At 54.0% G+C, this 27328-nt stretch overlaps 1 protein-coding gene across 3 annotated transcripts in view; it reads left to right on the forward strand.

Moving 5' to 3' along the window:
• The window catches only part of ATP9A (ATPase phospholipid transporting 9A (putative)), a 129668-nt gene that overhangs the window by 89432 nt on the left and 12908 nt on the right, over positions 1 to 27328 (forward strand). For all 3 annotated transcript variants that reach the window (XM_042980139.1, XM_042980141.1, XM_042980140.1), the window contains 9 exons: positions 5999 to 6160; positions 16541 to 16633; positions 17692 to 17775; positions 19149 to 19319; positions 21564 to 21662; positions 23782 to 23871; positions 23984 to 24128; positions 24929 to 24993; positions 26243 to 26398. In XM_042980139.1, the coding sequence (XP_042836073.1) occupies positions 5999 to 6160; positions 16541 to 16633; positions 17692 to 17775; positions 19149 to 19319; positions 21564 to 21662; positions 23782 to 23871; positions 23984 to 24128; positions 24929 to 24993; positions 26243 to 26398 (1065 nt within the window). The remainder of the gene's footprint in view (positions 1 to 5998; positions 6161 to 16540; positions 16634 to 17691; positions 17776 to 19148; positions 19320 to 21563; positions 21663 to 23781; positions 23872 to 23983; positions 24129 to 24928; positions 24994 to 26242; positions 26399 to 27328) is intronic.

Genomic DNA, 27328 nt, shown 5'->3' on the forward strand with positions numbered 1-27328 from the left:
GGACAATGTTATTTATTAACCAGTGGGGTAAGAATCTTGAAATAGGGTGTTGGTTGCTCAGAAGAGAGGGGGTGTTGGGAATGTTTTAGGGACGCTGTAGAAAACCTATCAAATGACTTACCCTTGGGATTAGCTGTTCGGTGGGCCGGTTCTGTCCCGTTTCTTGTTAGTGCTGGCCCGGAATGGACTTAAGGGCAAAGTTATTTCTGAGTGGCTGAGATTTTATGGAGATGATGTCATTCTTTCTTTTCAAATCTATATTTTCATCAGATTAAGTGATAGGAGCCTGAATTTCAAGTACAGGGTCAAAGAAACTTGGATCAGGGAGTGGCCTTTTAACCACCATCTTGCCCAAAGATTCATAAATAAAACAGGGGCAGTGTTTTGTTTGCTCCGTGCTGTGTGTAAAAAAAATAAAATAAAATAAAAATCTGCAGCAATATTTTTTTTTAAAAAGATCACTTAATGTTATAGAAAAGTCAGCTTTTTTGGGGAAGGGTCAGATCTGGAAACGGTGGGCCTAGTTTCTCCTGGGCAGTGGCTGGCCGAACGGGGTGGCTCCTGCCTCAGTTTACCCCTGCCCCCATGGGGCCAGCCTTACTCCTGTCTGCTCCCTGTCCAGCCCCCCCCCCCCCCCCCCCCCCCCCCCCCCCCCCCCCCCCCCCCCCCCCCCCCCGGTAGTGCATTGTCCACTGAGCTTCCTAGTTAAGAATACCTTAGGCCTCTGGATGCATTCATGGTCTTGAAAGGCTGGGTTAGTGCGAACTGGCTAGTCTTTTCGAGTCTGGGTGTTGGTCCTCTCGAAGGCCACCAGAGATACCAGACTCACGCATATGCACATCCTGCTCCTGACAAGAATTCAAGGCTTTTTAGCCCGACCTGGCGTATTTCCCAAGCACGCGTTTCCCAAGACTTGTCACAGGTGGTTTATTGCTGACCCACAAATGATGAAAAAGCCCTTTCATGGATCGTTCTGGCCTGAATTCTTCAGATGGGCATTTTGGGGAGGGAGCATAGCAGCCCGTCCTTTTGATTTCCTGGCCCAAACCAAAACACGCGGCCGACTCAGGAGCCCCCGCTCCCCGGCCTTCTGCCCCCTTCTCCGTTTCCATTTGGTAGAGTTAATTTACTTGTTCATTCGTTCACCTTAACGGGTTTCTTTTGCTGCTGCTCCTCTGACCTCTGGATATTCTGACCTGAAGTCTCAGAGCACCCCCTCCCCCCCGACTTCTGGCTGTTGGGGACAATGAGACTCTAGACCCCCAAATCCTTTCCGATTGGACGATATGGAGTGACTCTCTTGAACGGACGTTTGGATCCGTCAGGATAAGAAGTAACCTCATTTCATGTCCTCTTGTTTTGCAAAGACATGCATTGGTCTCTCCTGACCCCTGAAATGTGTGTTCCTGCTGCGTTTGAGAAGGGTCGGGGAGCACCCCAATGCCAAACCAGTCTCTTCTCCGTATGACCTTGGGGATTTCTGTTAGAAAGGAGCTTCAGATTAACGCTGTGGGCCAGAGAGTGGAAGGTGAGAATCAGTGACCCGCCCCCTTGGTAGGGCTCAGGTCCTGGGGGCACCAGTCCCCAGGGAGACCGGGGAGGTTTTAATGAGGAGGTTGGATGGGGGGGGGGGGGGAGCAGCAAGCCTGGTGGTGGCTCGTTCCTTCGCTCCCCTGAGGGCTTCGCTGCAGAAGTCGAGGTTGGAAGATGTTTGCCTGCAGGTGTATTTCACCCATCAGCCGCACTTGTCAGTGCTCACCGTTTCAGAATCACAGACCCGCTGTCCCTCCAGTACGGCCCTGAGGGTCCCTGGCGAGGGGGCTGGGCTGGCCCAGGCGGGAACTGCCACGTGCTCTTGGAAGCCACTGCCGGGTTCCGCGTTCTTCCCGTTGTAGTTAAGAGCAGGCTTTGGGGGAGTTAATGCATTTCCATGAAGCCCACTACCACTGGCCTTTCACCTCTGTCCAGAACAATGAAATGGGTTTTTGAGGGGCGGTGTAGCAGCAGCTTGAAAACAAGAATGAAAAAAACCCCTTTCACTGACAGTCACGGTTGAAGGCATCTCGAGAAGAATTTTTCTTTGTTACAGAATCGGTGTGTAAAGGAGGATGTAAACTTAGGGTTTTTTTGACTCGTGTGTACCTATGTATTTGTAATATGTTGTGTTGAGATATGTGTTTACTTAAAATTAAAAGAAGGGCACCTGGGTGGCTCAGTCGGTTCAGCGTCCAACTTTGGCTCAGGTCATGAGCTCATGGTTTCTGAGTTCGAGCCCCGCGTCGGGCTCTGTGCTGACAGCTCGGAGCCTGGAGCCTGCTTCGGATTCTGTGTCTCCCCCTCTCTCTGCCCCTCCCCTGCTCATGCTCTGTCTCTCTCTCAAAAATAAGTAAACGTTAAAAAAAAATGAAAAGAGGGGCGCCTGGGTGGCTCAGTCGGTTAAGTGGCCGACTTTGGCTCAGGTCATGATCTTGCGGTCCGTGAGTTCGAGCCCCGCGTTGGGTTCTGGGTTGACAGCTCAGAGCCTGGAGCCTGTTTCGGATTCTGTGTCTCCCTCTCTCTCTGACCCTCCCCCGTTCATGCTCTGTCTGTCTCTGTCTCAAAAATAAATAAACGTTAAAAAAAATTTTTTTTTTAAATGAAAAGAAATGCAGGTACATGGGGAAGATATTTCCGTGGTACACAGAGAGAGAGAAAGTAGGAGATAGAAGTATTGCCCATCACACGTGTCCCCCTATAAACAGTGTACGTGGAGATGCGATCATTTTGTGTGTGTCCAATCTTCACTGATCATTTTAGACTTGGAGAGATGATTGTTTGCAGGTAAGACAAGCCCTATGGAAAGAGTCATTGACTCAGACCAGTAAATGAATGGTTTTTTTCAAAGACTGATGGAGACTATTAGCAAACAAGACAAGAAACAGTAATTGCTAGACTAGCCCTTTCTTTGCAGGTGGAGGTCAGTGTGACAGTATCTTCTGTCGGTCAGAGGGGAAAGCTAGTCCATGGGAATCCTGGTTGACTTGTGCTGACATAATTCGAGCAGAGTAGAGTTTCTTGAAGACAGACCTCTTGTTCCAGCATAAATCCAGTTACTGGCCACAACAGAAAGCCAGTTAGGTATCTGAGCAGAACCCACTAAGGATGGAAACACAGAATGTTTAGGGCTGGGACAGAAATGGAAAAGAAGCCACCTGGAGGGAGTGGGGACGGGAGGGCAGAGCGGAGCTAGAACCCAGGTTTGATCTGTGCCCCCCCCCCCGCCCCTCCCCGCTCCAGTGGGTAGTAGGGCAGCCCAGGAGAGCCTGGGGGTTCCCGAAACACGGAGTAGCAGGTGTCTGCCTGTGCAGAATCTCTTGGGAGAAGGAAGGGGGAGCTCCGGAAGCATCCTGGTAAGGCAGAAGCTTGGGCAACTGTGATCCCCTGGGAAAGTGACTCTCGGTGCCCTCCGCCCCTGCAGGGACACTGAAATACTGCACAGTTACTTACACAGTAATGGCCCCTTGTGACCCACCACCCAGCTGAAAGATAGTAAAGCATCTCAGAATTAGCACCTCCTGGGGACCCCTGTCTCTGTCACCCTCTGTCCCTCCCCAGGTCTGCTCTGTCCTAAAAGCTGCCTCCTTTTCCTTCCCTAAAAGTTACATTTTATAAGAAGAAAGGGGGAGGGCGTACCTTTTCTTTTCTGGACTCCATCCTCTCGGGCTTGGTTTGGAATAAAATGGCGGCTTGTTGGGCATTAAAATTGGAAGCGTCTTGTGTGCGTTTCCTGTCGTTGGCTGTAGCAAATTGCTGTACTTCTGCTGTTTGGAAACACTACAAATTTATCACAGTCCTGTAGGTGAGAGGTCCGATCCAGGGCTCACCAGTCGGCCGGGGCGCCTCTGTTCCTCCCGGAGGCCCCAGGGGTGAATCTGTTGCCTTGCCTTCCAGCAACTAGACGCTACCCTGTTCCTTGGTTTGTGTCCCTCCCTCTCTCTTCAAAACCGATGCCATCTCCTCTCTCTGACCCTCCCTCTGCCCTCAACTTCCTCTCTGGCTGCGGCCAGGAAAGTTCTGCCTTGAGGACCCCTATGATTACATTGGGCCCACCTGCATAATCCATGAGTGGCTCCTTAACCTTCATCACCCCTGCCAAGGCCATTTGGCCGTGTAAGGTAACCTGTTCACACGTCCTGGGATTAGGTTGTGGGCATCTTTGGGGGCCGTTATTCTGCCTGCCGCACGTCTCAGCTTTCTGCCGGTGACAGTGTGTCGGGTGGATGCCTGAGTGCGGCCAGGCACCACCGAGGATGGGCCGATGAACTTGTACCCCAGTCTAGGCCCCCTGTGCTTGTAGGGCAGGCCCCCAGCTGATCCGGGATTGGCCGTTTCTGTTAGACTCAGGATTAGATCCCGTGTCAGGCTGTCGCTGCTTTCAGCCGGGAGCCTCCCACCTTGCTTGCTTCTCTGAGTCTGGTTTTTCATATCCACTCAGGTGGAGTGGGTCATTCTTAGCTCAGTGGGCTCTCTGCTGGGCATGCAGGGTGGCCCTGTCATTTAGGCTGTGTCTGTCAGGCACCCCGTGAGCTCTCCACATGTTCTTGTGCCTCCTTCCTGTGGCAGTGGGGGAGGGGGGAAGGGCAAGTCCGGGTGGGGACCCAGCACTGTCCAACCCCTCCCCAGCTCCCCTCTCTGTTGTTTTCCTTTTCCCCTTGTATTTCCTTCTCTTCCTGGAGGCCCCTGGCCAGGTTCACAGGCTTTTATTTTTATCACTATTTTTTAATGGTTATTTATTTATTTGAGAAAGAGAGGGAGCACATGCATGAGCAGAGGAGGGGCAGAGAGAGAGGGAGAGAGAGAGAATCCCAAGCAGGCTCCGTCCTTGCTGTACGTGTACAGCCCAGTGTGGGACTCGGTCCCATGAACGGTGAGATCATGACGAGCCGAAATCAAGAGTCGAGGGCTTAACTGACTGAGCCACCCAGGCGCCCGCAGATTCACAGGCTTTTAAAACATGCAAAGTAATTGTTTATATTTAAAGGGAGATCTCAGGCACAGGTCCAGATTTCTGTTCTTTTCTTGAGAAACCAGAAGCTCTGGCCATCCGGGGCCGCGCCCCCTCGGGGGTAGCCTCCTCCATCAGTGCATCGTGGGGTCATGGGGTCGCCGCCCCTGTGGATGTGATGCGGGCGCGTCCCCACCCTGCCCTCTTCACTTTCTTGCATGACCAGTCCGGTCCCCGTGGTGGAGTTTGCGCCCCCCCCCCCCCTTTGACCTGAAGGGAAGCCAGTCTCGCTGAGGCTGCGAGAAGGTTCCAGGGGGCGACGGAAGCCACGCCCCCAGGAAGCGCAGTGCGCGCTGGGCGGGCTCGTGCGCCAGGCAGCTCCAGGATACCCCCCTGGCCTGGCAGCTGAATGAGTAGCTTCCTCCAGCGCCTGTTTCCTCTTCCGTGTAGACCGGGGTCCTCACCCGCGGGCAGGACTGTCTTCTGGGGCGGGGGGTAGATCTCTGCTGTGTGTTGGGATGTCTAACAGCCCCTCACGGTGGAGGCCAGGAGGTGCCGGCACACGCCCCCTTCTCCAGCTGCGACCACCAGCAGTGTCCCCAGACGTGGCCGCACGTCCCCTCGGGGGCAGAGCCACCTGGCTGAGAAGGGCCGTGGACACCTACCCGGTTGCTTACTCGTGGGGCTGCCTGTTGCCGTGGGCTCCGTGCAGGTGTCGCAGACGGGGTCGCTCCCGACCCTCTCTGGGACCCCCTCTGCGGGACCCGCTCCCGTTCTCTCTGCCACGGCCCTGGCACGCAGCCTGCCCCTGGGCCCGGAAGAGAAGGTGAGTTGTGCCGCGCCGAGGGCAGCTGGGAGGTGGGAGCGCCCGCGGGCCGGCCCAGCCTCCCCCGGGGCCCCAGTGGCTGCCTGTGCCCCGTCTCCGCCACCAGTTCCACCCTGGTGTTCATTTGCTTGACCTGTGAGCCGGGACCCTGGGCGGCGAGTCTGATGTCGACCCTGTGTCCCGTTTAGGTGGCCCTCGTACAGTGGACCGAAAGTGTGGGGCTGACCCTGGTGGGCCGGGACCAGTCTTCCATGCAGCTGAGGACCCCTGGCGACCAGATCCTGAACTTCACCATCCTACAGATCTTCCCTTTCACCTACGAAAGCAAGCGCATGGGCATCATCGTGCGGGTGAGTTACCCTCCTTCTGACTTCAAGTGAGTAAATAACTCAAGCGGGCTGGCCGCGTGTGCCCCTGTAGCTCCGCGCCCTTTCTTAACCCTTTCCTACCCTCTTGATCGTGACGTCTGTTGTCCAGACTCAGAAGAGAATGTAATTGCCTGAGCAGAAACGATATCAGGCCCTCAGGCGGACAAGACCTCGGAGAGCTGATCGGCTTCTGGTTAACCTCATTCTAGACTAGGGAAAGGTCTAACGTAGGCAGACGGGGCGTTTCTTGGTAATAATACACTTCTCATTGTGTACGCTTTTGTTGAACTCAACATATCTCTCTCGAGGTGAGGTTGACATCAGCGAACCATTTTGAAGTGAGTAACTCATCGGCATTTAGGACTGCCGTCAAATTTCAACACATCTTCGTCACCCTAAAAGGAACCCTCCTACCCATGAAGTAGCGGCCCCGCATTCTTCTAGTCCCAGAACCACTGCTCTGCTCTCCGTCTCTAGGGATTTACCTACGCCGGATGGTTCATGTAACTGCATTCCTGTGACACGTGACCCATCCGGCATAATGTTGTCCAGGTTCATTCACTTTGTAGTAAGCATCAGAACTCCATTCCTTTTTTTTTTTTTTTTTTTTAATGTTTATTTCTGAGACAGAGAGAGACAGCATGAGTGGGGGAGGGGCAGAGAAAGAGGGGCGAGACGCAGAATCCCAAGCAGGTTCCAGGCTCTGAGCTGTCAGCACAGAGCCCTGTGCGGGGCTCAAACCCACGAACTGCGAGATCATGATCTGAGCCGAAGTCGGACTCAACCGACTCAGCCACCCGGGCGCCCTGAACGCCATTCCTTTTTATGGCTGCATCTGTTGAAAGACACTTGGGTTGTTTTCACCTTTTGACTGTTGGGAATGGTGCTACTTTGAGCATTCGTGTACAAGGATTTGAAGATCTGTTTTCAGCTCTTTGGGGTATACACTTAGGAGTGGAGTTGCTGGGTCCTGCTGGGTCCATTACCCACTTGCTGGATAATTCCATCTTTTAGCTTTATGAAGAAACTCCAAATGGTTTTCTGTCATGTTGCACCATTTTGCATTCTGCCAGCAATGTAGGAAGGTTCCAGTTTCTCCACATCCTCACCAACACTTTTTATTTTCCTTCTTCACTATTTTGATTAGAGCCATTTTTGTGGTTGCAAAGTGGTATCTCGCTGAGGTTGTGATTTGCATTAACTTAATGACTAACGATGTTGAGCATATTTTCATGTGCTTATTGGCCGATTTTATATCTTCTGTGGAGAAATGCGTATTCAAATCCTTTGCCTGCCTTTTAATTTGGTTGTCTTCATTGTTGAGTTGTAAGTGTTCTTTATATAGTGTGACTATTAGACCCTTATCAGAGAGATGCTTTGCAAATATTTTCTCTTTCTCTCTAGGTTGTCTTTTTTTTATTTTTTTGTCTTTTCACTTTCTTTGATAAAATTTCTTTGATTCACAGAAGTTACTAATTTTGGTGAAGCCTAATTTATCTATTTTTTCTTTTGTTGCTCTTAGGTGTCATATCCAAGACTTTATTGTTACATCCAAGCTCATGAAAATTTGCTCCTATGTATCTTTTTAAGAGTTTTGTAGTTTTGGCTCTTTCAGTCATCGATCCCTTTGGGGTTAATTTTTGTATATGGTGTGAGGTAGGGGTTCAGCTTCATCCTCTCGCACGTGTGCAAACGTTGTTCCAGCACCATTTGGTGAAGGGACCGTTGTTTATCCACTGAGTGGCCTTGGCATCCTTGTTGTAATTCGGTATTTTCAATGGTTTTTCATTCGTACAGTCACTGAAGTTACCGGGAAAATACAGCGATCGTTCAGCACCATTTTGTTATATTTATTTCAAATTTTGTTGTTATACATTTTGAAACTTGTATTGCAGTACAGCCTACACAGAGAACCGTGCAAACATCATAAGCGTGCAGCTCAGGTGTCTACAAAGTTAGCACAGCCACGTCGCCAGCATCCAGAGCAAAGATCAGAATCCCACCCATTGTCACCCCAGCAACTCCGTTGTGCCCCTTTCTGGTCATCTACATCCCTCTCTCCCCCCACAGGGATATGACCACTCTGTTGATTTCTACCACTGATTAATCTCTTTTTTGAGATTTTCTCTTTATAGAAATCATGCAGTAGTTTCCTTTTCATGTTTGAGTGCATTTGCTCAAATTTATATTTGTAAGATTCATCCATGTTTTTGTGGGTATTGTAGTTTTAAAACGTTTTTATTTTTATTTATTTAAATTGTTTTAAATGTTTATTTTGAGAGAGAGAGACAGAGACAGAGACAGAGAGTGAGAGGGGAGGGGCAGAGAGAGAGGGAGACATAGAACCCAAAGCAGGCTCCAGGCTCTGAGCTATCAGCACAGAGCCTGACGTGGGGCTTGAACTCATGAACCGTGGAATCATGACCTGAGCCGAAGTTGGACACTTAACCAATGGAGCCACCCAGGTACCCCTAAAAAAGTCTTTAAAGGAATAAAACATTGTGTGTTCAACTGAAGGCCCGTCTGCCCCTCCTGGATATGCTTCCTTTCTATTCCTGCACCAAATTCAAAATTTTAATGAATTTTAAAATACTATTATCAGACATGTTTGGGTATAAGTAACGTGTATTATGGTTGTGCATATTCTTATTCTTTGTATGAGTGGCATCATATCATAATCCCACTTCCTGTTTAAAATTTTTTTTGTTAACGTTTATTTATTTTTGAGAGAGAGAGCACAAGCAGGGGAGGGGCAGAGAGCGAGGGAGACACAGAATCCGAAGCAGGCTCCAGGCTCTGAGCTGTCAGCACGAACCGTGAGGTCATGACCTGAGCTGAAGTAGGATGCTCGACCGACTGAGCCACCCAGGCGCCCCTGTTTTTAACATTTAAAAGGACTTTATGTTCATACTTTTCATCTTGCTTTGTTAATTTTAGCCGTGTTACAGTGTTGTGCTGTATGAATACACCTCTCTTCCTTCCGTCTCCTGGAGTTCCCTGTTGATACGTATTGAGCTAGTTGCCACTTTTCTGCCATTAGAAGCAGCACTGCCGCATGTCCTTGTCTGTTGCAGTCTCCATTGTACATAATGTGAATGTGTCCAGAGGTCAGGTTGCTGGGTTGGTGACATATACGTCTTTAACGCTACCAGATGCGTCATCAACTCTTTCCCAAAGTGCTTGCACTAATTTTGGGCTCACCATTCCTCCACATCCTCACCAATATTCGACAGTGTCAGACTTTTAGGATTTTTTTTTCAACGTTTTGTTTCACCATTTGCTCTTGTGCTCAGAGAATCCCTTTCCTTGCTGGGAAGCCTGGGATCCCCGTGTTCATAAGCCACTGTGTTCAGTCACTCTTACAGTTCGCAGATCATCAGAATTACCAAGGGAGCTTTAATTTTTTTTTTTTTAACGTTTATTTATTTTTGAGACATGGAGAGACAGCATGAACGGTGGAGGGTCAGAGAGAGAGAGGGAGACACAGAATCTGAAACAGGCTCCAGGCTCTGAGCCGTCAGCACAGAGCCCGACGCGGGGCTCGAATTCATGGACCGCGAGATCATGACCTGAGCTGAAGTCGGATGCTTAACCGACTGAGCCCCCCAGGCGCTCCAAGGGAGCTTTAAAAGTGCCGATCACTTTCGTCCCATCCAGATCTGTTTTGGTCTTGGGATGGCTCCTTGGTATTTGTAAAGGCTTTTCACATTATTCGGCTTGATTGGGGTAAACCCTGCTCACATCCTGGGCAACTTCGGGACGTGACTCCTCTTTTTGGTTTGGTCTTTAAAAGAAAGGAGACTGCCCTGTACCTTGATGTACCCAAGTGTGTTGTGCCTGAAAGGTCAAAGAGCTGTAGGTTCTATTATAGTAAGTTGGTAACAGTAGTGTGAGTACTTAGCGATCCGGGTGACTAGGAGCAGAGGTGCCAGCAAGAGTACCGATGGCATCGGCTGTAGGAGCAGCAATAACGCTGACAGGTAGCGTTTAATGATGCTCGTTGTGTGCCAGCGGCTGTTCTAAGGGTTTCCAGAAACTCACTCGTTAATCCTCAGCATAAGCCAACAAAGTAGGTACCATTTTGATGGGCGCTTGACAAAGGAGAAAACGGAAGGGTAGGGAGGCTCAGCATTCTCCCCACGTTCGCACAGCTGGATAATGGCGGAGCTGGGGCTGGACCCCAGGTGATATGGCCCCCAAGTCCAGGCTCTTTAACCACGACGACCTGGGAGTTTGGGCGTGGTGAGTGGGGCATCGAAAAGCTTGCGGAGCACCCCTAGTCATGCTGGAGTACTGTGTCGTGTGTTCTGCCTGGCAGATTTCCCCACACTTAGTGGTATAAACGGTAGAAGGTAGTATCTCACGGGGCCTGTGGGCCAGGAGTCTGCGTGCAGCTTCGCTGGGTCCTCTGGCTTGTGGTTTCTCACAGGCTGCTGTCATCCGGGGTTCAGCCGGGGCAGGATCCAGCTGAAAACCAGATAAAATCAGTGCTGTGGGTGGCATTCGGCTCCTTGTGGTTGTTGGACGGAAGGCTTTAGTTCTCCACTCTTTTGGTAGGAGGCCACCCTCGTTCACTGTTCCACCGGCCTCCCCGTAGGTCAGCTCCCTTGTCGGCGGGCTTCATCAGAGTGAGCAAGATGGAGGGCAGAGTCTTTGCAACCTGATGTCAGAACTGGCCTCCCATCGCTTCTGCCTTGCTTACCCCCACTCAGTGGGAGCGGGTCTCACCAGGGCATGGAGTATGAGGGAGTAGGGGTCATTGGAGGGGGTAGGGATCATTGGAGGGGGCAGGGATCACTGGAGGGGGCAGGGGTCACTGGAGGGGGTAGGGGTCACTGGAGGGGGCAGGGGTCACTGGAGGGGGCAGGGGTCACTGGAGGGGCAGGGGTCACTGGAGGGGACAGGGGTCTTTGGAGGGGGCAGGGGTCATTGGAGGGGGTAGGGGTCACTGGGGGGGCAGGGGTCATTGGAGGGGGCAGGGGTCATTGGAGGGGGTAGGGGTCATTGGAGGGGGTAGGGGTCATTGGTGGGAGTAGGGGTCACTGGAGGGGGCAGGGGTCACTGGAGGGGCAGGGGTCATTGGAGGGAGCAGGGGTCTTTGGAGGGGGCAGGGGTCATTGGAGGGGGCAGGGGTCATTGGAGGGGGTAGGGGTCACTGGGGGGGCAGGGGTCATTGGAGGGGGCAGGGGTCATTGGAGGCGGTAGGGGTCATTGGCGGGAGTAGGGGTCACTGGAGGGGGCAGGGGTCACTGGAGGGGCAGGGGTCATTGGAGGGGACAGGGGTCTTTGGAGGGGGCAGGGGTCATTGGAGGGGGTAGGGGTCACTGGGGGGGCAGGGGTCATTGGAGGGGACAGGGGTCATTGGAGGGGGTAGGGGTCATTGGCGGGAGTAGGGGTCACTGGAGGGGGTAGGGGTCATTTGAGGGGACAGGGGTCATTGGGGGGGGTAGGGGTCATTGGAGGGGGTAGGGGTCATTGGGTGGGGCAGGGGTCATTGGAGGGGGTAGGGGTCTTTGGAAGGGGTAGGGGTCTTGGAGGGGGCAGGGGTCATTGGAGGGGGTAGGGGTCTTTGGAGGGAGTAGGGGTCATTGGAGGGAGTAGGGGTCACTGGAGGGGGTAGGGGTCACTGGAGAGGACAGGGGTCTTTTGAGGGGGCAGGGGTCATTGGAGGGGGGCAGAGGTCATTGGAGGGGGTAGGGGTCTTTGGAGGGGGCAGGGGTCTTTGGAGGGGGGCAGGGGTCATTGGAGGGGCAGGGGTCATTGGAGGGGGCAGGGGTCTTGGAGGGGGCAGGGGTCATTGGAGGGGGCAGGGGTCATTGGAGGGGGTAGGGGTCTTTGGAGGGGGTAGGGGTCATTTGGGGGGGTGGGGGTCATTGGAGAGGGTAGGGGTCTTTGGAGGAAGTAGGGGTCATGGGAGGGACTAGGAGTCATTGGGAGGAAGTAGGGGGTCATTGGGGGGAAGTAGGGGTCATTGGGAGCCACAGAAGAAACAGCTCCATGAGCTGCTGTTCTGATGACCCAGTGACACAGCCCGAATGTGGTTTGAATTTTTGTTAACATTTATTTATTTATTTTTTGAGAGAGAGAGAGAGAGAGAGAGACAGAGCATGAGTGGGGGAGGGGCAGAGTGAAGAAGACACAGAATCCGAAGCAGGCTCCAGGTTCTGAGCTGTCAGCACAGAGCCCGATGTGGGGCTCGAACCCACGGACTGTGAGATCATGACCTGAGCCAAAGTCGGACACCCAACTGACTGAGCCACCCAGGGGCCCCGAATGTGCTTTGAAAATGACACATTTTAAGGGATTTGTATGTCCCTGATTGCAACTTTTGGGTGGGAGGGGAGCTTTTCCTCCCATGCTGCTGTTGCTTTTCTCACTGGCCCATACCTGGTCTGACCCATGGCTTCTAGACTGTATCTTGAGCACACATCTGATGTCAAGAACGTGGCCTGGCAGCTGCAGCACAGATCGTGTGTGTGGGTGTTTCCTGGGGAATCAGAGTCATTAATCGCCTCCGGAATCGCTTTTGTTCCAGCCTGTATTTTTTCAAGTTCTAGGACCGGGGTCTCCGCTGAAGTCATTCGAGGGTTGAATCATCATCAGATAGTACCCAGTATCAGCCGTTCTAGGATAAGTGAGCAATATATCCGCCCTTCCTTTAGCTGTGAAGGGCTTTCATTCCCAGATACACGTCCTATTTTAGGACATGTGGGTCCACATCTTCTCACAGCAAGAACAGGACCCTGTACCTTGAACTAGGGGATACTTACTGGATGGGAAAAATCTATCATTAAACTTGTTTTTTTAATGTTTACTCTTGAGAGAGAAAGAGAGAGAGAGAGAGACAGACAAAGCATGATTGGGGGAGGGGCAGAGAGACAGGGAGACCCAGAATCCGAAGCAGGCTCCAGGCTCCGAGCTGTCAGGACAGAACCCCATTCGGGACTCAGACTCATGACCCGTGAGATCATGACCTGAGCTGAAGTCAGATGCTTAACCGACTGAGCCACCCAGGGGCCCCTATATCTATCATTATTTTAAAATAGCATCCCCCCCTTCCAAGGTTATGGAAAACAAACCAACTCGACATTGAATTAAAGCATTCAGAACAGATACATACATCAAACATCAAGAGCTCAAATTGTTCTTTGTTTTCACCACCAAAGACCAACCATTCATCCGTCTTCAGAGACTTTCCCTTTTAGTTTTTTTCTACGCGTATACGAGTGTAAATACCCACACGCATTTGTATGAACTTGGCATTGAGCGTCACATGAGGCTTTCTAAACTCTTCCCCCTGTTGAACAATATGGATGGTGGAAATTTTCTCATGTTAGTAAAGTGTGATTTTTATGATTTTAATGCATGCGTGGTGTTTTGTTGAAAAAATATACCATTATTTGATTAAATATTCTTGGATACTGCACATTCTTCATTTCTCACTATTAAAAGTCAGTCTGTGAGCATCTGTCTTTGTTAGGCTGGCTTTAATGACATGCGTATTATTGCTGAGTTTTGTTTTCTGACCTGTCTCCCTCCTTATCCTTGCCTTTGACCCGTGGACATCAGCCTTTGGGGCAAGTGGACAGGTTCTCCATTTTCCAGAAACCTCCCTAAACTCTTCTAATGCAGCCGTTCTCGCCCTGGGGCCATTTTGCCCCCAAGGGGACATTCGAAAAAGTTGGGAGACATTTTGGTCGTCCCAAGTCAGGGTTGACCTCCTCTCCTAGGTAGAGGCCAAGACGCCTCCTCGCGAAGAATAACCCACCCCAAACGTTAATTGTGCCGGGGCCAGCAGCTTAGTTCTCATGCACCCAGATATCCTGTCTGGTTATTTGGAAATACCCACCCGGTCACCTGAGGTGAGGGAATGTCACCTCCGCTGTGACACATCTTGGTTTGGTGACTGTTGGCAGTTACGGGCTCACTCACCTCGCTCATCAGCCCTCCCGACGCGTGCGAGCTCTTGGATGGCACTTGGCAGGGACTTGCAGGCAAAGTCCTTCCCTGGCGTGCATCTCTGCCTTCTGGGGGTTTCCTTGGGGGCTCGTGCGCTTGCATCTCTGAAAGGAAGGCTGCCGTCGCCCGCCTTAGTTCTGTCGCGTGCAGATGTTCCACTGCCCTCCCCCGGCCCGTCCCACGCGGAACGATGGAGGCCGATCGGTGCCGTAGATCAGACCCTTGTCATTGTTTGCATAGAAGAGGCCTTTGAACAGGGGCCAGGATGAGACCACAGTGGAAAAAGATGAGGCCCCAAAACAATGCCGCGCAACTGGCAGCTCTCCGTAAACGTACGGCATGATCTCGCCATCGTATGGGAGCGAGGTAACCTTGTGATGAACCGAGTGGGAGGAAGTGAGTAACGGGAGGAGACAGTCGGTGCAGTGTTTGAATTGGATGAGCCGTCTGCGCCCTCCAGAGCGCCCTTCGCAGTAGAGGAAACTGGGGAGGGGACGCTGTTTCCTACGGCTCTGTTGTCAGGCACCGTTCGGGTTGAGGCAAGAGGGAAAAAAGCCCCGGGATGCTTCCGTGCCCAGACCCCACGGCTCTCTCTGGCCCGAGTCCCAAGCGGGCGTGGGTGTGTGGGATCCGTCAGAGGTGAAGCATGGGCTGCTGCTGGCTTTAGAGACGCAGGTGCCTGTTCGTGGCCGGCGGGCGCTTTTGTGAGCAGGCTTGTAGTTCTCAAAGATGATCAGCGGTGAGAGGGCCCTGGAAAGCTGTTCTGACGAAGGAGACGTGTACCTCTAATTTGGCCCTGGGTATTTATTTCGTGTTTAGTTAACCCGTTCACAGGCATGCTTTCGGGGCTTTCCCGGGGGAGCAAAATCGAGGCCTGAGGTGGTAATGGCCATGCTCTGTTCCCTCACCCCTCTCTTCCGCCCCCAGGCCCCCCACCCCCGTGGTGGGAGTTCCCGAGGAAGGAGTCACAGAGTAAGAACCAGGCTCAGCCTCCGTGCTGTTGACACTGGGGCCAGATGGTTCTTGGTTGTGGCTGTCCTGTGCACCCTAGGACTCTCAGCAGCATCCTTGGCCTCTGTCCGCTGGATGCCAGGAGTAGTCACCCCCCTCGTCGTGACAACCAAAAAGGTCTCCAGATATTGCCCCATGCAAAATCCCCTCCATTGAGAACCACTGGGCGAGGCCTCGGTCCCCACACACAGTGCGGTTGAGGGACGCGCAGAGTTACCGTCACCCAGCGGGCTGGTCACGCTGAGTGGGCGTTTTCTGTGTGTCTGGCCCTTGGCTGCGTGCTCTGTGTAGGGGACTTCGTTTAAGCCCCAACAGCCTGCGTGGTAAGAGTTGTTCCTGTTTGACAGATGAGAGAACTGAGGCTTAGAGAAAAGAAGCAGCGTGTCCTGAGTGCACACAGCTGAAAGCTGTTGTTGGGTCTAAGCCTTCGACGCCTGGGCCGTGGTGTTATCTCCCCCCCCCCCCCCCCCCCCCCGAAAAGCTGGTCAGTGTGAACAAAAATCTGGGTCATTTGATGGCCTGCAAGTCCTCAAGTAGACACGGGTTTGGAATGATCGGGATTAGCAGTTCTCAGTGAAGGCAGTTTGCTCCCCAGGGGACATTTGTTTATGTCTGGAGACATTTGGGCTGTCCCCATGGGGGTGTGGCCGACCTCTAGCGGGGTCGGGCCAGGGACGCTGTAGAAGGTCCTGGAATGCACAGGCCAGCCCCCACGGCAAGGAATTCCCCAGCCCATATGTGAACAATGCCAAAACTGAGAACCCTGCTCTGGGATAAGTACCTTACTTCCCCATCTTTTTGGGTAGACCACAGTTGGGTGATCCTGGCAGTCCTATGTGTAAATTAAAGATGATTTTACGGGGGCGCCTGGGTGGCTCAGTCGGTTAAGCATCTGACTTCGGCTCAGGTCATGATCTCGCGGTTCGTGAGTTCGAGTCCTGCGTCGGGCTCTGTGCTGATGTCTCGGAGCCCGGAGCCTGCTTCGGATTCTGTGTCTCCCTCTCTCTCTGCCCCTCCCCCGCTCACGCTCTGTCTCTGTCTCTCAAAACTGAATAAACATTTAAAAAAAAAAAGATGATCTTACAGCGTGCGAGTCTGTTTCTGCTGAGATAGTAAGAACTTTAAAAACAAACGTCTTAAATCCTTTTGATCTCTCTTTCCTCATTTAATGCTTTTCCAAACGCTTTGGGTTTTCTTCTATTTTCTGTGGCCTTTGCCCCCAAGTGAGCGCCGCGCCCCCCTCCGCCCCCTTCTGGCTTTTTATCTTTGGCCAAGTGACAAAACATCGGCGTCTGCCGAGTTTGTACGCCATCTGTCATGGGAATTGGGCACTGGAGCAGAAAGCGGGTGTTCCTCTTGGGTATTCATTCCACCGCCCCCCCCCCTCTCTAGGACGAGTCAACGGGAGAGATCACGTTTTACATGAAGGGAGCGGATGTTGTCATGGCTGGGATCGTGCAGTACAATGACTGGCTGGAGGAAGAGGTACGTGGGGCGTGGGGAGCGAGAACCGCAGAGGCATGTCTTGGAGGCCTCGCGTGGCGTGGTAACACGGGTCTCTGTGCTCGTTGTCTGTGGCTGTGTAACACCTCACCCCCAAACGTAGCAGCTTAGAACGACGCAGTTTTATTTCTCATGGATTCTGTGGGTCAGGCATCTGTCCACAGCTTGGCCGGCCGTCCTTTGCAGGGTCTCTCAAGCAGTTGCTTGGGACTGGGGTCTCATCTGAAGGTTCGAGCGGGGCAAGGCCCACGTCCAGGCTCAAGAGTCCGCCCCTCACTGGTTTTTGGTTGCAGGCAGGTAGCAGGAGGGTGGGGATCCTTGAGGGTCCGCGTCACGGGCTGCCTGTCTTGATTGGTGATGTGGAGAATTGGCCACAGCAAGGAGAGAAGAAACTCTTGGGTTTGTCGGGTCACTTTTCTTTTGTCTCTCAGCTCCAGGTCGGGAGGCGGAGGGGGGAGGCACAGTTTCCATTCAGTAATGTTATATTTTCAGGTAGAGGGTTTGCAAACTCAAAGGAGGGGCTGGGCAGGTAAGTCAGATAAAACAGGCCGGGGGGGAGTCTTTCCAACAGGGTCGCACTTTGTGTGTTAAGCCTATCGGAATATCCTTCACCTGACAGCTGTTTTCTGGGAATACGTAGAAGCAGCCGCTTTTCATCCATCATTGGCTGTGGTCTTTTGGGAGACCATGCATGGTTGTGTCAGAGGTTTGGTTTTTTTCCCCAACAAGCCAGACATCCAGGTTTGTCTGCGAAGTCTTACAGTGTTGACTTAGCTTTTGAAACACGTACTGCGCCCGTCAGAGAAAACCTATGCGTAGTTCCATGGTTGGCCTGCAGGCTGCCATGTTGCAATCCCCCTTTAGAAGGTCTGCTTCAGGGAAGTTTGCTTTAGGGGAAAGCGACGTTTGGATTGGCCGGTTTGTCTCTGCCCCTGGTAGGGGCCTGTCCACGTTAGCATCCAGCCTTCCTCCGCGAGAGTCAGGGGCTCGGAGGCAAGGCCCTGAGTGTGGCTCTCCACCGACTACGGTCTGCTTTTCAGTGTGGAAACATGGCCCGAGAAGGACTGCGGGTTCTCGTGGTGGCGAAGAAGTCTCTAGCAGAGGAGCAATATCAAGACTTTGAGGTAAGTGGTCCTGTGATCTTTCCATTATTTTTTGCAGTTTCCGTACCTCTTCCCCTCTCTGGCTCTATCTCCTCTTCGTCTGCCCCTCGCTCAGTCTGCTCTAGCCGTGCCGATGTCCTTTCTGAGCACCCCAGGCTCACTTCTGCCCCAGGGCCTTTGCACTTGCTGTTCTCTCTGCCCGGAACTCCCTTCCTGGACAGACCTCCGTGGCCTGCTCCCTCGCTTCCTTTGGGTCTCTGCTCAAATGCCGCCTCCTCTGAGAAGTCTTCCCGGACTCCCCATCTAAGGCAGCCCCACCTCACCACTCGCCGTCCACCACCCCGCTTAACTTTCTTCACTGCACTAATCACCATCTAGAATGGACTCGTTTATATGTTTACATCTAACATTCTTCTTAATACCTCCTTTCGGGAATAGAATCTTTTCTAGAGCAGAGGCGGTCAGTCGGGTTTGCTGTTACATCCTAACATTTAGGGTGGTCACTGGCACATGGTTCACCCTCTGGAAAATTTGAAATGAATCACCCCCTTGGAGCCCTCAGTTTTTGGAGTTGTAAAAAGAGTTTAACTAGATCGTTGACTTTCACGGCGTAAATATGCCTGGTTTATCGTCCTCTTGTCCCGCGGATTGCATGTTTCTTGAGGGGAAGGGCCCTTGTATCCCCAGGCCTGGCACAAAGCCAAGTGCATGCGTGTGCGTAGGACCGAAAGGGAGAGACAGGTGTTTGGGGACAGGCTTCTGGGGTCCTTGTCATGCTTCACCCAGAGAAGCTGTGCTTGATGGTGTCTCTTCCATGTGCTTGAGTTCTTTGTAAAGTTTTCTTTAGCAAGAGTTCCGGCCCTGATAAATTCTACTGTCTTTTCATGTTTAAAGGCATGTGTTCGAATCAGCTCCTTAGGGGATTTTTGATTTTCTTCCATGTCTTTACCACCCCTGGAAAGTGGCTAAACAGAAGGGTTGTGTCCGTGGTCTTTGGAGGTGGGACTTCGTCTTCAGAAAACCCAGTGATCAGGGATTCTTGGTCACAAAGTGCACGTTGTGTGTGGGAGATCTTGAGGGTACCAGTCCTTGTGACGACCCAGCGAGGTGGGGGCTGTTACTGCTGCTTCCTGGGTGAAAACAGCCAAGGCTCAGATAAGTTGAGCAACTTCCTGGAAGTTGCACAGCCAGGTAAGTGTAGAGGAGAGGGTGGAGTCAGGGCCCGTCCGAGGTCTGGGCCGATCAACTTGCAAGGAGGCTGAGAGCCTCGCTTCATCCGTTTGAGGTCCAGCCGCGCGCCGGGGTCCCCCCCTTGGTGGCCTACTCCTGACGCCGGTCGGCCCTGCCCCCTCCCCACCGCCAGCAGTGACCGTGTGTCCCCTGCCGCGTCCCAGGCCCGCTACGTCCAGGCCAAGCTGAGCGTGCACGACCGCTCCCTCAAAGTGGCCACGGTGATCGAGAGCCTGGAGATGGAAATGGGGTTGCTCTGTCTCACGGGGGTGGAGGACCAGCTGCAGGCGGACGTGAGGCCCACCCTGGAGACGCTGAGGAACGCGGGCATCAAGGTAGGGAGCACCTGCCCGGGACCCGGCCGCTGAAACGGCCGCCGCCTTGTGGGAGCGAGCTTCAGAATCATCCTGCCGCGGGTGTAGAGACGAGGAGGGGAGGGGGGCGGGGGGAGCGAGGGAGGAACGAGGAGCGGAGTGCACGGGCAGCGACCCAGAGCCCTGTCTCACCTGGACCGCTGCATCCCTCCCGCTCCTCCAGCCCTGCCCCGAAGGCCACCCCGGGCCCCCCGAAGGGCCAGGCTGTGTCCAGATGCTCGGGGTGTTCAGTACCTTCTCGCTGAGTGACCGGACGGCCAGCCGTCTGCTGCTGTTCTGGGTGAATGAGTGACCGCCCGCACCTCAAACTGCCCTATTTATTACGCTGTTTGGGGTCCAAAGGAGAAAGGAAAAAAAACCCAACCCGACAGTCCGGTAGTTTCATCCGGAGAGGCCAGTAGAGGGCGTCGGAGGAGCAGGCTACACCTCAGAGGACCCCAGCCGAGCAGCCTGACTGGCTGGAAGCTCCTGGAAACGCGTCATGTTTGCCCAGAAGCAGCTCTCCCTTGCGTCCCCCGCCAGTACGCGGCACAGGCTCCTGTGAGCGGGGCCACAGTAGGGGCCGAGCTCCGGCCACATGAGCGGGGAGGGCGCACCTTTCACCGTGAACCGGGTTCTGTCACGTGTCCTTGGCCCCCAGACCTGGTCCCTGGCGAGGGAGTTGTCAGCCACGTCCCCGTTTTGGAAGAGCCGTCCGAAGTCAGAAGGGCTGGTGCTTAACTTTGTCACTGGCCACTTCTGAGGCTGCTTCTCTCCGGGTCGTGGAATATTCTGGTTCCTGCTTCTGGCTTCATCCTCAGCCGCTCCTCCCCGAGGCCGCTGTCTCCAGAAGGCGGGGTGTTTTGTTCCCACTGTGGACTGGACTTCCCTTCCTGCTTTCCCTGGTCAGACGGGAGGGGGAAGGGAGCGCAGGGGCGAGGCGTCCAGGGACTCTGTAGGTGGCGTCTAGCGGAAAGCTCTTTCACGGGCCGGAACGTGTCGGAACTTGGACAGTGGCTACTTCAGCCCCTTCCCAGATGCAGCAGCTGGGGCCAGGCGAGGCAGGAAGGTCCTAGGGCTCAGGTCTGGGCACTTACCCACACGTGCCCCCCTGTCGTCCCCACGTGGGACATCAGTCTTGTGGTGCACCAGTGACTTTCCATGGGTTTCTAGAACTTGAGCCTCCCAGCTCCGTCCCCGGTGTTTGCTTTCATACAGCAGACCCTGAAAACTGGCACCAAGCTGGGGTCGCTTAAAAGGATATTATCTTTATGGACAGATGGGACGTTGAGAGGAGGGGCTGACAGCCACCAGGGGCCGGGCCAGGGGCAAGGGCCCCCAGAAGGGCCCGCCTGTCTCACTGCCCGGGTCCGAATCTGATTTCTCCACCGACTGCCTCGGCGATCCTTGGCAAGTGGCTTCTCGGCGCTCCGTGTCCTGCCTTATAAAGTTACTGTGAAGGCCACGTGTGCTAAACGTGGACAGTGTTTGATGGGTACCTAGCACGGTGAACGCTCGGGAAACCGTTGCTCTTTTCTTTCCTGTACCTCCCCACTGCCAGCATGCGCTTTGTCCAGTGACTCTGGGAGAACAGACGGCTGATGTGTGGACTTAGCAGAGCAGGAAGCGTATTCCACTTACACTGGGAAGCCCTGGATTCTGGGCCTGGTCGGGACCGGAACTAGCTGTGTGGCTTTGGGGCAAGCCGCTCCCCTCTCTGGGCTCACGGCGGCAAAATGCAGAACGACGTCTTAGGAGGTGTGGAGGAGCCTGGCGCATTGACCGTTGGCTTAACCGACCGCGTAGAAAGACCGGATGCGACGTGACAAATCAGTGTTTCCTGTAGGACCCGGAAGTGACCCCTCACCCACACCGCCTTCCGCTTCTTTGAGATTATTTATTGCCTTAAGAGAGATTTCTGGAATCTCTCTTGAGGGGGATTATGAGGTCAGAGGCCAAGCTTCGTGGTGTCTGTCGAAGCACATGGGCAAATGCTTCTCTGCAAGTATCGTACCGGCCTTTGCTGCCACCAGCAGTGGTCGCTTGGGGGTCCTCGAGCCCCCCAAGTGGGGTATCCCCGTGGTTTGTGCTGGGGACACCGGGAGCCTCGAGGTAAATGGAATGAATCAAGTTTAGCTCGGTGTTCTTGGGGACCGGGGCTGACACGGGCTCCGGGCTGGCCTTGACCACTTACAAAGAGGAGGCCCCCTTGTGCTGCGATTCCAGGTTTGGATGCTGACGGGGGACAAGCTGGAGACAGCCACATGCACAGCCAAGAATGCACATCTGGTGACCAGAAACCAAGACATCCACGTTTTCCGGCTGGTACGGTGCTCTCTGTGTTGGGGCCTCGTGGGGGTGACGCTGCAGTTTTGCCCTGTGACCTCATGACCTTGAGTGGGCCCCTAAAGTATAGAGGGGAAAACTTACGGCACTGGTTTGGGTGGGATTACTGAATGACCCAGGTGGGGCTACAGGATTCCTTCTGGGGGGTGGCTCAGCAGCACCTCGTTACTGCTGTGTTCTTAACCTGGCGGGGGTCATGGTCCCTTTGAGAAGCTGTCAAAAAGCACAGTCAGGACGAAGGACGCAGACGAGCCCACACATGTGAAATTGTACACACGAGTCCAGATTCCACTGAAGCCTTGAAGGCCGAGTCCTTGGATGAGAAAAAAATTCCGGATCACAGACATTGGGCTGTCTGCCCTCCTGAAGGAAAACCTTTAGGAGCCTTTAGAAGGAGGTATATTGGGTGGGCAAGCGAGAAATTTCCTGCCCTGGTGGCAAGCGCTTGACCTCAACAGGGCAGGCCTGAGGAGGTGCCCTAAGGCCAGGAGCCAAGACTGGCCTGACCGGGTGGGGAGGTGAGTGCCACTCTGTAGGCGGGATACAGCAGTCCTGCTCCTGAGGTCGGAGCCCCCATACCCAGTGAGTGGAGAGGCTCCGCGTGCGGTGGGAATGTCCCCTTGCCCCCCGCCTTTGGTCCCTGCCACGCAGAGCCTTCAGGAGACGCAGCCATTCTGGCAACGGTGCAGACAGCATCGTGTGGAGGCACATATGGTCAGTCTCCATTATACGCGGACTCCATATTTGCAAATTCACCTACTTACTAAAACTTATTGGTAACCCCAAAACCAGCGCTCAGGGTGCTTTCAGAGTCTTCTGTGGGCATGTGCAGAGCAGCGAGAAATTGTGGTTGCCAAATGTGTGCATCATTCCCAGCTGAGGTCAAACAAGGCGATCCCCTGCCTTCTCCGCTCTCGTGCTACACAGAAGCCCGGTTCCCGGTCTACTTAGTGCCGCATTTTTTTTTTTTTTTTTTTTTTTTTTGCATTTTAGTGTTAGTGATTTCATTGTTTAAGATGCCCCCCTCCCCATCACAGTGCTGGAGTGCCATCTAGCATTGCTGAGCTCGGGAAGGCTATGATGTGCCTTGTGGAGAAAGTACGTCTGTTGGATCACCTTCCTTTGGGCACGAGTTATAGTGCTGTTGGTTGTGAATTCAGTGTTAATGAATCAAAAAAAAAAAAAAAGTCTGTTTTAAAAGATGTCTTTCAATGGAAACACATGTAAAACAAGGTTATGTGTTGATTGACAAAAATGCTGTGGCCAGAGGCTCACAGGAACCTGGCCCCGTATTCCCCCTACAGGAGCAACGAACAGATAGTTACTTGTTAAGTCGGTGTTCACAGTGACTTCATAGAGTGTAGCTACTGGAAATAACAAGGACAGACCGTATGTTCTTTATATTCTGTATTCTATGCATTCTGTATAGTTAGGGGTTACAGGTCCCAGCCCGTGTGACCGTCTGCTTTTGTAAAGTTTTATTGGCACACAGATGTGCCCGTTTGTTTTCACCTATTGCCTCTGGCCGCTTTGATGCCACGGCAGCAGAGTTGAGTAGTTTTGACGAACACGGTAGGGTCCACAGAGCCTGTTTGACATCTGGTCTAGTACAGAAAAGTTGGCCACCCTGCCAGATGCCTGGCTGCTGACGCCTGCCCCACGGCCCCCTGGGTGTGTGGCTTTAGAGGGGCTCACACAGCTCGCCACGCTTTTGTTTCCTTACGTGTAGAGTCCAGCCGTGGCCATCCGCACCTTGTAGGGTTGCTGGGCGAGGTCAGTGGGGACGATCCACGAAAAGTGCTTAGTGCGGTGCCTGGCACTCAATGAAAGTACAGTCATTTTTAGCTCCTGTTTTTATGCTGTGGGTCACAGCCGTCCTGGGGGAAATGCAAGGTGATCATTGGTGCACAGGCCCTCCCGATTCCCACAGAATCATAACAAACAGGATTGAATTTGGCTCTGGGTCTGCCGGCAGGGGAGGGGCAGGGGTCCGTGGCTGGGGTGGCCATTGTCTCCGGACCGGCTTCAGGAAGCCGCTGTTTGTTGTTCTTCCATCTCCGGAGAGCGGGGCCCCCTCCACGCCTGTGTTCCCTTCTAGGTGACCAACCGGAGTGAGGCCCACCTCGAGCTGAACGCTTTCCGCAGGAAGCATGACTGCGCCCTGGTCATCTCGGGGGACTCCCTGGAGGTGGGTGCGGGGCCCCCGCCGGCCGGGCTCTCCCGGGGAGCGCGCGCCCCTCCCTGCTTTGGTGGGGCCGCGGCCTTGGTTGACCCCCCCCCCCCCCGCCTTCCCCTCCCAGATTTGCCTCAAGTACTACGAGTACGAGTTCATGGAGCTGGCCTGCCAGTGCCCGGCTGTCGTCTGCTGCCGCTGCACCCCCACCCAGAAGGCCCAGATCGTGCGCCTGCTCCAGGAACGCACGGGGAAGCTCACCTGTGCGGTCGGTAGGTGCCGCCCCCGCCCCCCACCGGCCCCGTCCCGCCGGCACGTGGATTCGCTTTGTAAGGGTAACGGGGACCCTGCTGCAACTCGCATTCCCCGGGCCGTGTCGCTCGGGTCGTGATCCTTTCCCCCAGCCGACGTGGGCTCCGGAATTCATATGATCATGATGATTATTTTTTTTTAGTATTTCCCTCTGGGTTGGAGTCGATAAGCGTGTTCTAGGGCTTTCCTCCATGGCTTGCTCCTCCTTTGCTAGTGATGCAGGAGGCCGCACAGCCGAGGAGGGGACCCGGGTTCCCAGTCCGAGCTGGTTTTACTCGCTGGGCGCCCGTCCGAGCCTCGGTCTGCCCGTTGGTCGGATGGGGTAATAAGCACTCATCCAGCGGGGAGGGTGGAAAGGGGTGGATTCAGAGAGCGCTCACGACAGGGCACGGTGTGCGTTGAGCAAGCAGCGTGGGTCACTGCTGCCGATGTGATGTGGGGCCCGCGCGCCCCACAGGCAGGGGTGTGGTGGTCGTAGACAGCGGTGAGGCGTGGACACGGCCCCCCCCCCCCCCCCCGCTGCCGCTCGGCGGCCGGACTCTGGCCAGTCACCCGGTGTCCCTCTGACGCTCAGCTCCTCCGCCCGTGAGACTGGGGGGTGTCGGAGCAATTACGTGGAGCCGCGCGGAAGAGACGCTTAGCGAGCCCTCGGCGAGAGGCCAGACGCGCGCGTCTTCAGAGTAAGAATGACGCGTCGGGGTCCCGCTTCTCACCTCCGCCCAATTTCCCGGCTTTTCTCTCCGGCCCGTGTGGCCGACAGGTGACGGAGGCAATGACGTCAGTATGATTCAGGAATCCGACTGCGGTGTGGGGGTCGAGGGGAAGGTGAGTGCGGGCTGTGGGGGGTGGGGTGCCGCTGGCCGCGGAGGGGTGGGTGCTGGGGGTGGGGCTGCCGTGCGAGGGCTGCTCTGCCTCCTCGCGGGAGTTTCTTTTGCCCTCGACACACAGCTCTGACGCTTCTGAAAACTCGAGATCAGGACGACGAAGCGTAAGGAGCCACGTCACGGAATGGCCTGGCGTTATTACCTGGGGGTCGGAGGTCCGTGTCGCCGTATCTTACGGACGACGATGCTGGTTTTCCGCGTGTCAAAACTTGAATTAAAAACAAAAGAAAAGAGTGTTTTGCTGTGTTGTTGGGGCACAGTGAAGCCTGCACTTCAGGCTTTTGCGTGCTGGCTGCGGCGTCCGTAAAAGCATCGGTCGCCACGCCCCGTGCTGACGTCCGGGGGGTCGTGGAGGGAGGTGACACGGTGTGTGGCTCAGAGGCCTCGGCAGCTGCAGTGTCTCCCGAAGCTCGTGTGCCGTGACGCAGTTGTTGTTTCCTGTCCTTGTCACGCGTGTGCTTGTCCCGCAGAGTTGGCTCTGTCCTGAGTGGTGACCTCTAAATGGCTACGGGCAACATTGGTTACCAGGCTTGTCGGAACTGTGTGTGAAGTAAGAGTGCAGAGGCCCCGAGGGAGGGCCGGAGGCGCTGTCCTGTGCGTTCGGTCCCACAGCTTCACGGATTGGGCTGACGCATACGCTTTAAAATTTTTCTTCTCTCCACCCTTTCTGGTTTTGTGGTGCTCATCCAGTTAGCAGTTATTCGAAGTTGCAGGATTCGGTGATCTTTGAGATGTTCCTGGAACGGGCCCTTTTAACGCAGGTGTGGCCCCTTAGAGAATTCCGTTCCACGGTGGCACTTCTACGAATGTGCAAAGTTGCACGCTCAGGAATGTTCCGTTTGGAATCGTTAGTAGCCTCAGCCCCCCACCCACCCCAGGCTTCCATCTCGCTTCGAGGGTCTGAGTGCCTGTCTCTGAGGATTCTTTGCTTCTGATACACAGATCCATTTGACCTCCGAATTATCACGATCTGTGGTTCAGAATGTTTTTTATTTAAATACATTCCTCTTTTTAAATCAGATTTAGTCTTGGACCACCAACCGAGTACAGCGTGAAACCAAAGAAGCTCTTTATTGAAGTTTTCCAAAGATCGCCTTACAACGTCTTGCTTTTTTCAATTAAAAGAGAAAAAAATGTGTTTGCCTTGACCTCCGGTGCTCCTGACGGTGCCCAATTTTATTGGATTTTAGGAAGGAAAACAGGCTTCCCTGGCTGCAGACTTCTCCATCACCCAGTTCAAGCACCTGGGCCGGTTGCTGATGGTGCACGGCCGGAACAGCTACAAGCGGTCAGCTGCCCTCAGCCAGTTCGTGATTCACAGAAGCCTCTGCATCAGCACCATGCAGGTGGGTGGCCGTCCTGGAGAAAGCCCGGGAACGAGGCTGTGATTTGGAGCCGTTACCCCACCTGGCCGGTTTCTTTCTTTCTTGACTTCATTGTTTTTCCCACCCGGCGAGTTTAAATCCCAAACCGGGTTGACCTTGGATTGTCACAGATCCTTCCCCCGGTAGACGGTGCGGGCCATCCTTGCTGCGGGGGAGCGGATGCAGGCACGAGCACCAGTGCCTGCCCAGCGCTTGGCATAAAGGAGATGCGGTGTAAATGCCCAGAGGTGTTATGATCAGTTAGACAGAGAGAAAAATGCAGAGAGGTCAGTGCTGGTCCCGGCTTTTCCAAATGCAAAAATAAGGGCCAGCAGAGAAGAACCACCGAAGAATAACTTGCTTTTCTGGAGCACTTCCTGTACCCTGGGCATCAGGCTCAGTGTTCACCATGCAAGTGGCTCACGCGGTCCTCACAGTCGCCTGTGCCCATTTTACAGATGGGGAGTCTGAGGCTAAGTGAGGGGGAGAAACGTGCGGCAGGGTCCCTCGGGGGTTTAGACTGCATTGGCGCGGGGATTCCAGAGCCCGTGTTCTTCATCACGGTGTCTCCTTGGGTGCCCTCGACGCGGGGAGGCCGGTGCTGCCTCCGCTTGCGGGGGCTCCCAGGTGGGGCGGCGTGGCCCATGGCCCTGGGGGGTGTCTGATAATCACAGTTCTGCCTCCCGCCATCCCAGGTGGGAGTGGAGCTTCGTTACCGCGATTGTTCATCTTCTCGGGAATAACGTCTCGCGCCCATCTTTTTCTCACAAAAAGATTCTAGAGTATTTTCCCACCTCCTGTCTCCCCAGCTCCTTTGAACATCCGTCATCAGGCTGCAGCGATTAAGTGCATACTGGGAGGAAGGCCAAAGGGTGGGAAAGAAACTATTCTGGGTGTTGAAACACTATTGAC

Source organism: Panthera tigris, chromosome A3, assembly GCF_018350195.1.
Source record: "Panthera tigris isolate Pti1 chromosome A3, P.tigris_Pti1_mat1.1, whole genome shotgun sequence".
Classification (NCBI taxonomy): domain Eukaryota; kingdom Metazoa; phylum Chordata; class Mammalia; order Carnivora; family Felidae; genus Panthera; species Panthera tigris.